Here is a 16,045-nt window from a genome sequence, read left to right on the forward strand (position 1 = left end):
TTTAAACAGAGCCAGACGGTCGTCCGTCTGGTTCTGACATCTAAACACATTTTTTAACACAATAGCCCAGACGGAATTTCCGTCTGGATGTGAAACGTAGGGGATCCTTTTTAAACGGATCCATTCCGTTTTAACATTGGGCCTTATGAAACGGAGTGGTTCCTTTTTAAAGGGAACCATTCCGTTTTAACATTGGGTCTTATGAAATGGAGTCGTTCCCTTTTAAACGGAACCATCGAGGTTTCGTCTATGTTAAAACGGGTTGGTTCCGTTTAAAAAGAAACCACTCCGTTTGGTAAATGTGTATTCTGAAACGGTGTGGTTCCGTTTAAAAAGGAACCATTCCGTTTTAACATTGGGTCTCATGAAACGGAGTCGTTCCCTTTTAAACGGAACCATTCCGTTTCGTCTATGTAAAAACGGGTTGGTTCCGTTTAAAAAGGAACCACTCCGTTTGGTAAATGTGTATTCTGAAACGGTGTGGTTCCGTTTAAAAAGGAACCATTCCGTTTTAACATTGGGTCTCATGAAACGGAGTGGTTCCTTTTAAAAGGGACCCATTCCGTTTCATCTATGTTAAAACGGGTTGGTTCCATTTAAAAAGGAACAATTCCGTTTCGTAAATAAGTCTTCTGAAACGGAGTGGTTCCGTTTAAAAAGGAACCATTCCGTTTCGTCTGTGAGTCTTAAGAAACGGAGTGGTTCCTTTTAAAAGGGACCCATTCCGTTTCGTCTATGTTAAAACGGGTTGGTTCCATTTAAAAAGGAACCATTCCGTTTGGTAAATAAATCTTCTGAAACGGAGTGGTTCCGTTTAAAAAGGAACCATTCCGTTTTAACACTGGGTCTTATGAAACGGAGTGGTTCCTTTTAAAATGGACCCATTTCGTTTCGTCTATGTTAAAACGGGTTGGTTCCATTTAAAAAGGAACCATTCCGTTTGGTAAATGAACGGAGTGTTCCGAAAAACGGAGTGGTTCCGTTTAAAAAGGAACCATTCCGTTTCGTCTGTGAGTCTTAAGAAACGGAGTGGTTCCTTTTAAAAGGGACCCATTCCATTTCGTCTATGTTAAAACGGGTTGGTTCCGTTTAAAAAAGAACCATTCCATTTGGTAAATGAATCTTCTGAAACGGAGTGGTTCCGTTTAAAAAGGAACCATTCCGTTTTAACATAGGGTCTTATGAAACGGAGTGGTTCCTTTTAAAAGGGACCCATTCTGTTTCGTCTATGTTAAAACGGATTGGTTCAGTTTAAAAAGGAACCATTCCGTTTCGTAAATGAGTCTTCCGAAACGGAGTGGTTCTGTTTAAAAATGAACCATTCTGTTTTGTCAGTGAGTCTTATGAAACGGAGTGGTTCCTTTTAAAAGGGACCCATTCCGTTTTAACATTGGGTCTTATGAAACGTAGTGGCATGTCCGTGCACAACTTTACATTGGAATAACCACTTCACATACCAAGTTTGGGAAGAAATATTTTTTTTTGACTGGTTTGGCTAATAAAGAAGTCCCAATACTTGAAATTCTGGAATTTTTATGCTTGTTTGAAACACATCATAAACACGTATTACAATTGATATGACAATAATTGAATATCTACAATAATACATATTTTCGGTAAATGAACTGATTATGGAATGAGATCTCAATTAATGACAACAAGGACCATTCGTTACAGTTATATCGATAACCATTCAAAATTTTAAGTTTTACAGCAAAGGAAGGTATCGCTAAAATCTGTGCTATATGCGACTCCATCTTCTTCTTCTATACCTTTTTTTATACCTATAATGTGAATATCATCAAAATCCCCAAGCACGTATTTACTAAACTCCTTCAAAAAGTCTTCAATAGATCGAAAGTCTTCATCCAACAAAAAAATCAATGAAACTAATTGTGGTGTAAATAATCTGAAGTCCTTTTAAACCAAGAACAAGATTCTTGTTGTGACATTTTGTATTCTTGTAAAAAAGAAAGGGGAAAAAAAGGCACACCCAAATGACCCCAGGAGTGAGGAAACACATACATAGACTACACTTATATGTAAATGCATTAATAATATGTAATTCATGTTAGTAGACTGATGTGGGACATGTTAGTGAGAGGTATTCCTCTTAGGGTTGATCAAAAACTCAAAAAACCCAACCCAAGTCCTAGCCCCAAGCTCATTGAGCAAAACAGCCCCAGACGGTCGACCTTCTTCCGAGACGGTCGACTCGTCTGGCTTCTGATTTTCTGTCTTAAACACCAGTAGGGCAGACAGAAATTCCGTCTAGCAGACGGAATTCCGTTGGGCCTACTGGGCCAGACGGTCGATCGTCTGCATAGACGGATGACTGTCTGGATTCACAATTTCTATTACTTGTTAACAGTAGCCCAGACGGAATTCCGTTTGGGCTAGTAAATTTAGACAGTCTTCCGTCTGGGACTGACAAGCGTAGTATCAACTTTAAACATATGGCATTGTTGAATTCCCGGGTTGTACGGCCATCAACGGCTTTTCTAATATTTACATTTGATTCACAAGATTGGTGCTTTAACTGAATGATATTCAAGCTCCATAGCATTGATGGGGGGCATCATAAGTTTGATTGAGATCCAAATGCAGTGTAAATTGACAATGTTGAGAATTCTGTCCATATTAATTGAATTTGTTTTTTTTAAATGTGATTGGGCAAGTGAATTTTTAAAATGAAGTTATATAATCCAGAAACTGTCCGATTCACTTACATGCCATGCAAAGTTGATAGCCTAAACATGATTTTTTTGTTTTTTTTTGATAAGCTTTTCTTATGCTGCAATTGTCAATGGGATGCCAGCACAAGAGGACTGAACTTGAAAAGTTAGAATCTTATGAGAAGGACAGGAAGCTTGGAGCAGCAAGGTTTGCAACTTCTACTTTATTTTCACCGAAAGGCTCTACTATCTCTCATCTGCAAGTCCTCAATCTCCTGCAACTCTTTGATTTGATTGACTTTTCCATTGTTGACCTCTTTCAGCACTTGGGGATCATCAACTACATTAAAAGTTATTTACAGAAAAAAGAAGAGAAGCATACTAAAAGTTGGACAGAAAAGAGAGAGAGAGAGAGAGAGAGAGAGGGGGGGGGGGGGGTTTGGAAACATAGAAGAACTAGGAAAGATAAGGGTCAAACCAATAACCAGTTCCTAAAGATCGATCAACCATTATAGTGATACGCTTCTTCAAGTATGTTGCTTCACAACCTTATCAAAGCAACTGTTCCCTTTAATGCTGATATCTACAATTCCCCTGTTTCAGAGCCTTTCCCTTCTGCTGGTGCAACAAATATGAACGATTGAAACAGCAGGAAATGCAATACCAGTTGCTACCTAAAAGACTTTCGAAACAACTCATAGACTATACCAAAAAGTTCATATAGAAACTGAAGCTAGTCCAATAGAATAGGGTTATTTTCATTCTTTGTATTTTTCATTTTACATATGAAAAGAAAACTGAGCAATAGGTATGAACAAGACACATGTTCACACCAAAAAAAATTGATTAATGAACCTGATGGGTTGGAACCATCATACCTTGGATAACTTATTTGAGCTCAGGATTTACATTAAAAAACACATGTTAGATCTCAATTTTCAAACAAAGAAAAAGATAATACATTGACAACTACATAGATGGCATCTTTTCCCTCCATGGATCCTTGTCCTCCAACAGGGCTCTACCCAAGGTCATAATAGGTACAAGATCTAGACAACAAATGAACTTTGTCACAACTTTTCATACGGTCATATTTGGCCTGCCTCTTGCTCTCGTGGTTCCTTCAATCAGCGGCTTACAAGCTGAACCTGAACATAACATATGATTGCAGTTTCAAGGTATGGCATCATAAAAATTTGTGGACATGAGAGAAGGAAAGAAAATCTTCACTCTTCAAACATTATTCAAGAAAAGAGATGCTGTCACTGCATTGACGAGTAAACTCTCCAAGAAGAAGAAACTAATGAGACAACTAGAACTAGTATACTCCATCAAAGTAAGGGGAAATCAATGAAACAACTGGAATGGTTTTAAGCAAACACAACATGGAGTAATATTTAGAAATGAACTACGAGGCAAGTTTTCCTTCACATGATCAAATCACTTGTAGGACACATGGAAGTAATATAAATGCAAAAGAACAATAAATTTGCTACTGCATGCTACTACCAATTCCTGTTATGATTTTCGCATCGCACACAGTTCATAACACCCCACCCCCTTAAACAGATCAAGTGAAATTTCTTTTTGATCAAAGAGATGCATGTTTGCAGATTTGGGGTGAGATAAGAACCAGAAGTTCCCTTCACCCACCCCACTTTTTAAATTATTTTTTGAATATCCAGAAAACTTCTCAGGGATGCTTAGGATCCTGAAGTTCTTGGTTGGACAACTTCAGAGATACGGAGAGAGGAGAGGTGGCAGAAAGGGACAAACATGATCTGCAATGGTAATAATACAAGTTTGGTTAAGCAGTTGGTAATTAAACAAGACTTCTACTTGGTACCCGGTGAGTGTCTACACTCAATTAGATAGGATACAATCTTTCTGTCTGTTGCCTACCAGAAGCAATATCTTTATGCCCAAGTCTCTCCTATAAGTAGTCAGTAAGCACTTCAGACTTGTGCAACCAAATACAACCTGAGGAAGAGGGCTACAAGAATGATCCACTACCAACGAAATATACTTAAAAAGTGATAGTTCATGGGGTATTTTAAGCCACACAACTCCACGACCCCAGCCAGTGCTTTCAACATTTTCTTAATCACAAAGACAGTGGAATTCCCATTCCCATTCCCATGTCCCATTGCTAGAAGTTTTTCTGTTGTGCATGTTTCTTATAAGGCATACTGATGACACTAACATTTTCCATCAAGAACCTCCTGGAGCTCACCATACAATAGCAAATAAAATCACTAGTCATGATATATCTCAAGCTGGCTTCTCAGTCATCAACAGAAACACCAATCAGTAGAAAAAGACAATTACAGATTTTGTAAAACACAAATGAACAACAAATGGATTAATGATTTGATGGCAATGCAGCAAGGCAAACATTGAGTTATTAATGAGGTTTAAACCATTCGTGGAATTGGTCTTTGTCATAGTCTACCCAGTCTCACATTTGGGTTATAGTGTCTTAGACAATACGATATTGCTTACAAATAATTAAATTTGTCCATATTTAGAGAAATGATTTGTTGTCAAAGAAATTTGACAGGTCTGATGATTTTATTTCTACACGAGACTTTTTGTATCAAGTATAAAACAAGACCAGATTTCATAGATCTCAAATAATGCTGGTTGGAATTGATAGATCTCTTATGCTATTGATTCAATCTTAAAATTTCAGACTAAACCCTTTTTGAATGCTGGAGTTCAGTCAACTAGTAGTTTGCTGTCAAACCACTTACTCTTTGAGTTGGGTGTTGAAGATTGATGTAAACCCAGATTTAGGGCTAAACATGATTTGGGAATTTCCCTAAATCTACGGGCTGCCCAGGAATTTCCAGCTAAAGAGAGTAGTGATCTGATCCTAGGGTTTATAGGATATTTTAGTACTTGTAAACCCTGCTGTAATATATTTTCATATTTGAAATTTGAACAGAAACAGAGAACTGGTGTTTCTAGGTATTTCAGCTAGGGCAGGACAAGCTCTACCTTTACTGTTTCTGCAGGTTCAGAATAGAACTTCAGTGATTCAAGGGCTGGGTATCAGAAGTTGGATAAGTAGCAGAATTTTTAGCTGAAGAAGATGGAAGTGCAGGATTTCTCCTAGCTGTGTGAATTTCTAGCAGACTTCACAACAGAGGGACGGGTTATGTGTATATGTATGTGAAACAGAGAGAGAGTCCTGACCAATATAGATAATGTCACGGTATTTCAAGTGCTGAAGGAGACATTAATAACTTGTTCACAAAAACAAAGCCCCTACACTTTCTTGATAATGTCATAAGTAAGACCCTAAGTTCTGCAACCAATAGTGTCTTCAGTCCTCACAAAACATGATGATTCTAAAGACTACCAAATGCATCATACCCGTCATGAGTAAGACAAGCAGTGGGTATAAACATCTAGGTCAAATTTTCTTAAGGGTAGTAAACTTAGTGCTTCATGTTTATCACTGGCTTGATCCACTATGTTTAAATGCACTTGGTTCCTTTTAGTTAAATTCTCTCTTTTATCAATTAACTCCGCCAGTGTTTTGCTGCCGGTCCCAAGCCCGGGTAAAGGAGGAGGGTTGGTGCGTCAGGTCGGCAGCCGGCACCGGAAAAAATCTACCAAACCTTTTTTCATGGATTCGCCTTATTGATAAGTATGTAGGCGTTCCCCGACAAGCGGCGCTCACTATGGCGGGTGTGTGATAGTGGGCGGGTTGCTGGGGTCCCCCAGCCTCGCTGGCGCCGGATGCGGTGTAAGTGGGGTTCCGCGCCGTGGGGTGCGGGTAGGCTGTCTGTGCGTGGTTGTTGGCATCTTGGAACATGGATCTCTGTGGTGAGCTTGTTGATAGATGTTATGAGGAGAGAGGATTAATGTGCTTGCATTCAAGAGACTAGATGGAGGGGTGCCGAGTTGGATGACTTTACTTTGGTATCTGGGATAACAAATAAATGGAGTGGGTATATAGTGGTAAGATTTAAAAATGATGTGGTGGATGTTAAGAGTGGGTGATAGGATTATTGCTATCGCTTGTATGGAGAAGAGTTCTAAATATAATTTGTGCATATGCACCTCAGTAGGACTAGATGAAGTCTGGCTAGATTTTTGGGAAAATATGGGTGGATTACTGCAAGGATTCGTCAAGGAGAAAGATTATCATAGGAGGTGATTTAAATGGACATATTGGAAAAGATCAAAGAGGATATGAGAGTGTTCATGGAGGTTATGGTTTTGGAGAAAGGAATGATGAGGGGATTTCAATTTTGGATTCTGCTACTCTTTTGATCTATCTATTATAAATACTTACTTCAAAAAGAGAGATGAGCATTTAATTACTTTCAAAAGTGGACAACATAGAAGCCAAATAGATTTCTTCCTAACTAGAAGGACTGATAGATTGTTGTGCAAGGATTGCAAGGTGATACCGGGGAAAGCTTAACGCACAACATAGACTTGTGGTCTTGGATATGTGCTTAGTCCCAAGAACACATAAAAGGTCCAAGGTAAACTATCCCAGAATAAGATGGTGGAATTTGAAAGGAGAGTACTCTAAATCCTTCGTTAATGAAGTAGTCAAACAAGGAAAATGGGATTTTAAAGGGGATACCAATGCAATGTGGAATGAGATGGCTATGTGTATTAAGAAAGTGGCTAAAGATGTTCTAGGTGAATCAAAAGGAAAGATCCATTCTTATAGAGAGCGTGGTGGTGGGATAGTGAGGTTCAAGCTGCCATTAGGAATAAAAAGCTAGTTTTAAGACATGGCAAAGAACTAAGGATGTTGAGGATCTTCAAAGGTATAGGTTAGATAGAAATGAAGCTAAGAAAATTGCGGGAAAAGCAAGGGAAAGGAAGTATGAAGAGTTATACAATAAGTTGGGCACAAATGAAGGGGAAAAATCTATTTATAAGATAGCTAAGATGAGGGATAGGAAGAGTAGAGATCTTGACCATGTTAGATGTATTAAAATGGAGATGGTAAAGTATTAGTTTGTGAGGAGGATATTAAGAAAAGATGGGAAACCTATTTCTCAGTTTACTAAATGAGCATTCTTCAGCACTTATGTTTCGGACGATTACACTTTCACCAAGGCACCGGTGTCCGAACTTATATTCGTAGAATTTCGATGTCCAAGTAAAAGAAGCTTTAAGGAGGATGAAACTCGCAAGACACAAGGTCCCGATGAAATCCCAATTGAAGTATGGAAGAGCTTAGGAACCCATGGACTAGTTTGGTTGACTAAGTTGTTTAATAAGATTATGAGCACGGGAAAATGCCGATGATTGGAGGAGAAGTGTTGTGGTTCCAATTTACAAAAATAAAGGAGATATTCAAAGTTGTAATAACTATAGAGGCATTAAATTGATGAGCCATACGATGAAATTATGGGAGAGAATAATTGAAACCCGGTTGAGACACTTAACTATAGTTACGGAGAACCAATTTGGGTTTATGCCGGGAAGATCTACAACGGAGGCTATTTACTTAATTAGGAGACTTATGGAAAGGTATGAGAATGTAGGAAAGACCTTCATATGGTATTTATTGACCTAGAAAAGCTTATGATAGAGTCCCTAGGCGTTAATTTGGCAAGTACTAGAGAAAAGAAGTGTTGCAAGTAAATATGTAGATATAGTTAAGGATATGTATGATGGTTCGGTGACTAGTGTTAGACGGGGGGACAAAGTAATGAATTCTCGATAACGTTGGGCTACATCAAGGGTCAACTTTAAGCCCATATCTATTTGCACCGGTAATGGATGAATTAACCAAAGACATTCAAGATGAGGTCCCCCGGTGTATGCTTTTGCGGATGATATTGTGTTGATTGATGAGACCCAAGTGGGGATTAATACCAAATTAGAATCATGGAGAGTAGCTTTGGAATCAAAAGGCTTTAAACTTAGTAGATCGAAGACAGAATATCTAGTTTGTAACTTTAGTCATGATCGGCGATGATGAAGTGGTGATACTTGACGATAAAGAGATTCCTCGAGTGATTGTTTTAGGTACCTAGGTTCAATCATAAGTAAAAGAGGTGATTTAGAAGATGAGGTTTCCCAAAGAATTAAAATAGGGTGGATGAAGTGGAGAGGTGCATCCGGGGTCTTATGTGATCGGCGTATTCCATTAAAGCTTAAAGGAAAATTTTATAGGACCGTTGTCCACCAGCATGATGTCGGTGCGGTGTTGGGCGTAAGAAGAATCATATGATAAACTCGGGCGAAATGAGGATGCTGATGGATGAGTGGCAAAACTAGGATGGATAAGATAAGAAACGATCATATTAGGTTGGTCCGGGAGTTGCTCCATAAGTGATAAGCTAGAGAAAGTCGCTTGGGTGGCACGCCACGTCAACGGAGACCTATAAATGCTCCCTGCTCGAGAAGTGATATAATCCATATTGAAGGAACTAGAAGAGCTAGGGGTAGACCTAAGATAACCTTAGGAGAAGTGGTGAGAAAGGATATGTATAGCTTAGGCCTTGTATCGCATGGCCTGAACAACCGATTGGAGGGCAAGAATCCATGGCCGCCCCATTTAGTTGGGAAAAGGCTTATTGTTGTTGTTGTTGTTGTCTCTCTTTTATCAATTGTAGATGGTAGTTTACATGAATTTTCTAAATAGTTCACACAGCTAGGAGCAAGTAACCAAGAAAAAGGCTAAATGGATTTAGGAATGTACACCCATACTCAGATTAAGGATAAACTGTAGAAGATATTGTCAATCTAAGAGTCAGAAAGGGGGCATACAACAAGAAGATTAAGAATCAAGGTTATATATTAAACAGAAGAACGATTCCTACCTCCAAGAACGATGGGTGGACTTCAATTAGTTGAACAAATGCTGCACAAACCTAAAAATGCAAACATTAAAGTGGTAAAGTATATACAATGAAATGCCATTAGAAATAAATACCAACCTAAACAAGATTGAGTAGACAATGAACACATTAAGCACCATCTATATTCACCCAAAAAAACAGGAAGAAAGAAAGAATAAGATAATATATCCAATATAACCAGAGAAAGTACACTCAATCCACATGGATTATCTACCCCCCCCCCCCCCAACAAAAAAAAAAGTAGAAGAAAATGACCAAGAGATGGAAACTAGGGAATTTAGGATTTTAAGTTTAAATTCCAGGGATATTTGTTATTTTGTACTTTGCGTCCTTAGTTTAAATTTGTAATAAGCTAGGAGTTAGGGGTGATACTAAAAACTCCTTAAGTCCTAAGAAACTATCCTTTCCATTTTGGAATTAAGATGTTATAAGAGAGAGGCAGCCTTTAATAGGAAATAGTCTTTCAATCACAGGCTGCACTCCACAAAGTTTACGTGATATCACATTCTCCCTCTTTCACTTCTATTCTCTCTCCCTGTTTCCCTTTCTCTTTGCTTGGTCAATGATCTCTATTTTGTTGGTATCAGACCGAGTGCCAAAGTGGAGTACAAAGCTATGACTCAAAACTACTGCAGAGCTGATGTGGCTTAAGTCTCCTATTTTTGAAATTGGTTTGTCTATGCTCACAACCATACTGTATTATGATGACCAAGCAGCCATATACATCCAGCAACCCTTTATATCATGAATGAAACAAGCATATTGAAGCGGACTGTCATTTTCTTTGAGATGCCATTCGGAAAAGCTTGTTGAGACTCTGTTTATTTCATTTTCAAATCAGCTAGCAGATATACTTACCAACTCTTTATTTGCTCCTCTCCACACCTGTTGTGACATGCTGAGCATGGGTGACTCCAGCTTAAGGGGTTCAAAACCAGGATATTTTATTATATTAAGTTTGAATTCCTGAAGTATTCTAGTATTTTTTGTATTTTGTGTCCTCAGTTCAATTTGCAATAAGCACTAAGCAGGGAGTTAGGAGTAATATTATAAACTCCAAACAAATATCCTTTTAATTTTGTAAGTAACATGTTACAAGAAGGCAGCCTGCAATTGAGATTATTCATTCCCACAGGGCTGCTTTCCACAAAGGCTTGTGATATCACATTCTCCCCTCTTTCTTTTCTCTTTGCTATTCCTATTCTTCTTTCTGTTTGGTTCCTCAACAGACTATTTTGTTTCAACAACAAAATAATAAATTTTAACATAAGCCTGGAGACAGCTGAAGCAACATAATGCATGCTTTTTGGGATTGGCTGCTCTTAGCTTGAGACCTTCACTCGTAAAAGATGACTGCTTTACAATTATTTGTTGAAGAATGGCCCAGTGGTGCAAACCAAGGTGGCGATCTAATATGATGGAGAATGAGGAAGAGGGAGAAGAAGGATCTCACATTCTCACACACACTCGCGCAGAGTTTCAATTATAAATCTCATTCTCTATGGTTACTATAAATAAATAGGAAATGCACTTGAATAGAGGAACAGAAACCAACAGAATTAAGGAAATTAAGCAAACTAAATTATATATATGGAAAGGAAAAACAAAGTTAACCCTATGTAATCTACAAAATAAATGCTGCATCCTATGTAAGCTACCAACCCTTGCAACCGGTTAAGGTCCAGGCCTTGTTTGGCCTCTAAAGTGATCATATAGTCCAGCCAGGCTATTATGGCTACTGCATCAGCTCTACTCCTCTGAAAGGAACTAAACTCCATTGAATTTGGATGAGATCCAACAATGCTGACCAAGATGACTCACAGTAGGAGGAATTCACCCTCTTCTTGAGTTTGATAGATGGAAGGTTGTTCTCTGAGAGGAATTTTCATCTCATGTCCACAAAATGATGCACTCAGCAATCGCAGTGGTTTGAACATTTCTTTATTGAAGTTGTTTTGCATGAAAGAATGATAAAATTAATCTTTATGACAAAATTATTTGTAGCATAGGGCATTTTAGAATTTTAATTCGTCATAGCAGTTACAACCTGTGGTCCAAAATCAAACTCTAATTCAGACATATTTTTTCATAAATCATGTAGTGTCGCCATGTTTATAGAGCCTAAAATATGCTAGATAGCAAGTTTCAGCCCCATCACCCATCAACATCCAACCAAGATGGCCTATGGAGTTGCCCTCCCCAACCCAAAAAAACAGCCCAGCTAACCGAGATCAGCCAGCTCGATTTTTTCAAGGGGCCGAGCTCCCCCTCAAGTTTCAAGTTCTTGGACCATGTCACAACCCATGATTCAAAGTTCACTCTAATTTAAACTTAATTTTTTTTTTCACAAATCTGATAGTGCCATTATGAACGGAAGGCCTAAAAGAGGCTAAGTGCCAAGTTTCATAAATCTGATAGTGCCATGATGTCCTAACATAATGTATCTTTAAGTGCATTATAAAATATTCAAAAATGTCCATATCATTTCTGACAAAGGGATGTCACAAGAACTACTTACCAATTTCCAAACCTCTGCAGAAGGATCTTGAGCAAGAGCAAACAAACCCTGGAGGTACTGATCCATGGATACAAGCAGTCCCTGAGGAACAATAACAACTCATGATGAATTTTAGCAGCTGTAACAACAGAGCACTAGATCCAGTACATAATGTTTTAAGGATTTTTATTTATTTATTTATTTTTGGGGGGGGGGGGGGAGGTAGTCGGTTTAAGAACCAAAAATTGACAAACAACTTACAGAAGGCATCAGCATAATGAACTGATTGACAGAACCCAATGAAAGCTTTCTAAGGGAGGCATGCTGTGACTGGAAAAGCTGGTCAAAACAGATTGAAGTGATTTTAGCAAAAAGATTTGTTCCAAAGACACCAACTATTCAGAATAAAAGGTTCAAAACTGAAGAGACAGAAATAAAAATATCTAACAAGAAACGTTCAGTCACCTGGAACAATCTGGGTAGAAATACATTGATAGGACGCTCAGTCAGGCCAGGCACATCTAAATCAAGCTCCTGGGGTATATCCTCACAGATCTGAGGTGCATCATGTGACTCAAAGGTTACTAAAAAATGTTAAGTTACACACATAAGTTTGTTCCAGTATCTTTACAATTAAGAGCTTCATCAAATTATTAAGTACTACAAGCAGTAAATACACAATGCAAAGCAAACTGTAAAAGGGAATAAAAAAGCAATCAGGATTGGTCTCCAAAAGTTGAAACAAGAAGTACCTTCATCAATTCCACTATGCTTTATAGAACAAATAAATGTCCGATAGGCCTGATTTTGTTGCATTTATAACTACTTGTCACCTATTATAACTACTTCTATGTTGCATTTCCAATCTTGTCACCTATTATAACTACTTCTATGTTGCATTTCCAGCTCTAGGCTTCTCAATCTCACTACCCATCAATCCCAAAATCTGCTGTCTCAAAACCCTATAGCTAAGTACAAATAATGCACAGATAAAAAGACCCACAATCCCATGTTCGCATGTTGGAGAAAAGCAGTCCAAAATCATCTCATCACATCAAATAAGCTCAAAAACATGTACACCAGCATGAAAGGAAAATACCTAACAACCTCAAGACTGTAACAGAAGTCAAAATTTGCAAAAACGAAATGCAGAGTAAAAATAAGAGGAAAACATGAAACAACGTTAATCAAAATGAAATATAAAAACTTACAAATCAATATAAGAATAAAAATAAAATAGAGGAAACTCACTTTTCCGTTTACCAGTCCTTACAACCCTGAACATCTCATCTTCAGCCACAGGTCTTACCTGCAGGGAAAAATAGTTCACCATTATAATGATCTCCAAGAGTTAGAAGTGTACTGATTAAAAAAATCTACCAAGTGAACACAAACTATTAACGTAGCCTCAAGAGGATGACCAGAGAAAGAGGAAAATGAAGTAGAAATTGGAACGGTGACGGCATTAACAGGGAATAACTCTCAAATAGACTACAGTACTCATTCTTCACATTCTTAAGGACTTGGAATCCAGATCTTGTGATACTGATGTTACAAGTGGTGAAAGCGATTCCAACTTTCCTGAAGCTTCAGTCGTCTCAGAAGTTCGAGCATTTGACGATTCTGACTCTAGAAAAATCCATTCTCTTCCGCAACTTTGGGGTTTCCATCTCCTTCCTTCAAAACCTCATTCATCCTTTGAAATTCTTCCAAAATCGCTAGGATTGACACAGATGATGAGTGTAACTGTTTCGTCTGCTTTGACACAGATGATGAGTGTAAACGCGTACTAAAGCTCTTTACCCTTCTGCTTCGATCAAAACTGGGAAGCTTTCAACTCGTCTTCTCCTCTGCAACTTCGTATTTTGGAAGTTGGGGCTTTTGATTTTGAAATGAAATGAAACACGAGTTCAACTCGTCTTCTCCTCTGCTTCTTCTTCCTCCTCAACCTGCTGCTTCTCGAGCTTCTCCAAGATGCGAGCTTCGATCGATCGTGTAGCAAAGCAGAATAATCCCCTGCAACTGATTTCGATCGACTCTGACGGTAAACCCTAAACCTCCTACTGCTTGCTGTTCTTCTTCTCCAGATTTTCAGAGCTCCAAATCGTTCACACGAATGTTAAGATTGGGCGTAAGTGTAAGCCATGGGTTTTGTGTATTTCAAAACATTTTGAAATTCTCAATTGAACCGCCGGATTTGGTTTTTGAATTCGTATATACGTATTTTGTATGTTGTGTTTTTAAAACGTATTAACCAAGTGTATGAAATACCAATACTTGAGTTACATAAACCACTCGAACCGCCCAACTCGAACCGTTTTAATTATCATTGGACCGAACCGTCAGCAACAACAGGTTTACACATGAGTTTTGATTTTTTTAATGAAAAGATAAAGCGCACCGTCCGATTAGATCGGACGGTGCGCTTAACCGTCAAGCGCATTGGGGGGGGCGCGCGGGGGGGGGGGGGGGGGGTTTGGGGGGCGCGCCCCGGGGGGTTGTTCGCCGCTCCGCACAGTGCTTTCAACGCGACACCTGTTTTTCTAAAATCCGAAATGAAAACGCGAGTACGAATGTAAATATAAATTTTGTTTTACACTGTAGGTATTAAATTTTTTAAATTTACAATCAAAGCCCATTATTGCTAGTTGATCAAATCATTTTGGGTGAGAGAACTCTCGTGTTGTTCTTCAACTTACCCTCTTCATCCTATACTTCTTCTCTTCCGTTTCAATTGATCTTCTATTTTATCTTCATCCGCTCCCTCTTCTGGATAGTGGCAAAATAGAGTTCCCTAAGAAACATCAAGAATATCATTTGGGAAAATCGTTGAATGCCCTAGCCTATGATAACTACCTTCTTCTTCGGCGACGGCGAGCAAGTGTGTTAATCAAGACCCAGTTTAGTCAGTGATTTGCTCTAAGTTCCGGGCAAGCCCATTTTTGATTCTTTTCCAACTCTACTCGATTAAGGTATGCTGTGAATATGCTTAAGAGAAAGAAAAAAAAAGCTTCTTCTATGCGTGCGATTATGATTATTATTGAACTATTAAGCTGCATTTTGACAAGGCTTGATAACTAAATTTGATTTGGGGCTAATTTCCTTGTCCATTTATCATTTATTGGTTCACGTCTTCACAGTGAAAAGAGATTCTGTAATTGTTTTGGTTGACACTGACCACAACTCATACTTTTTCTATAATCTTGAATATCCAAAAATGCCTTTTGAGGTGGGTAATGTTGTATTAGACAGCAGGGGTGGGGGCTAGGTTGTGCATTGCAGCATTTGGGTATGGTGAATTGGTACCTTTTGTTTCGAACTACTAGATGAGGAAATTCATGAAACTATACAGTGGTCATGTTGATAGAGTGTACTGCATAACCTTTACATTTCCATCATGTATGTGAAGCACACATAATGGATGGAGATCATTGTATTATCTTGTTAGAACCAAGTGAAGTTTATGACTCAGAAACTGGATTTACTAATCATGCCAGTGGGTTGGCCTAGAAAATGAAAGAACTATTGGGATATGGTTTCAACATTAATCGAACTATTACTTAGTTATATTCAATACACAAATATTAGTACTTGAGTTAGATTTGTGTTTTTTTCATATACTTATGTACCATTTTAAATCAAAAACCACTTAAAATTGACTCTTCATTCACCCATACTTAATTTTATATCAATATTCTCAAATGAGGCAGAGTGTAGGTACAAAATTCAACAAAACCCAAATGAACCAATTAGCATTCTCCTTAAGTTTTGGGGAACAAAAGGTGTAAAATAAGATATGATCATGTTCACATTCATGCCTCCTATGTTCTTTATCAATTTGTCAACACTTGGTGTGAAATCTAGCCCTATGCTAACCTTGACCCTGACCCGGAATCCTTGATGTTTGTAGGTCCGAAGACCCGGAGTGGAAGAAGGAGAGAATTGTGGGCCCTCTTAGTTGAAGACTTGGTTTTTGATTCCGAGCCCATGGACATTGATGATGATGCCCCTTACTTGGATGCATTGTC

The 16,045-nt window shown here is 38.4% G+C and overlaps 1 protein-coding gene across 2 annotated transcripts; it reads right to left on the reverse strand.

Moving 5' to 3' along the window:
* Window positions 1–3,420: 3,420 nt before the first annotated feature.
* Window positions 3,421–14,160, reverse strand: LOC149019183 (transportin-1-like). Of its 2 annotated transcripts, none has more exons than XM_089153235.1 (7): window positions 13,518–14,160; window positions 13,269–13,326; window positions 12,483–12,601; window positions 12,279–12,356; window positions 12,039–12,119; window positions 9,482–9,532; window positions 3,421–3,823 (listed from the first exon to the last, which is right to left on the reverse strand). In XM_089153235.1, exons 2-7 carry the CDS (start codon window positions 13,300–13,302, stop codon window positions 3,803–3,805), a joined length of 384 nt encoding a protein of 127 aa, XP_089009361.1. In that variant the 5' UTR covers window positions 13,303–13,326; window positions 13,518–14,160; the 3' UTR covers window positions 3,421–3,802. The 2 variants fall into 2 exon arrangements, with proteins under 2 accessions (XP_089009361.1, XP_089009360.1); XM_089153234.1 differs by having other exon boundaries at window positions 13,439–14,160.
* Between the last annotated feature and the right edge of the window lie 1,885 nt (window positions 14,161–16,045).

This window comes from Hakea prostrata, chromosome 4 (genome assembly GCF_041222555.1).
Source record: "Hakea prostrata isolate BN-2017 chromosome 4, UWA_Hpros_2, whole genome shotgun sequence".
Lineage (NCBI taxonomy): Eukaryota > Viridiplantae > Streptophyta > Magnoliopsida > Proteales > Proteaceae > Hakea > Hakea prostrata.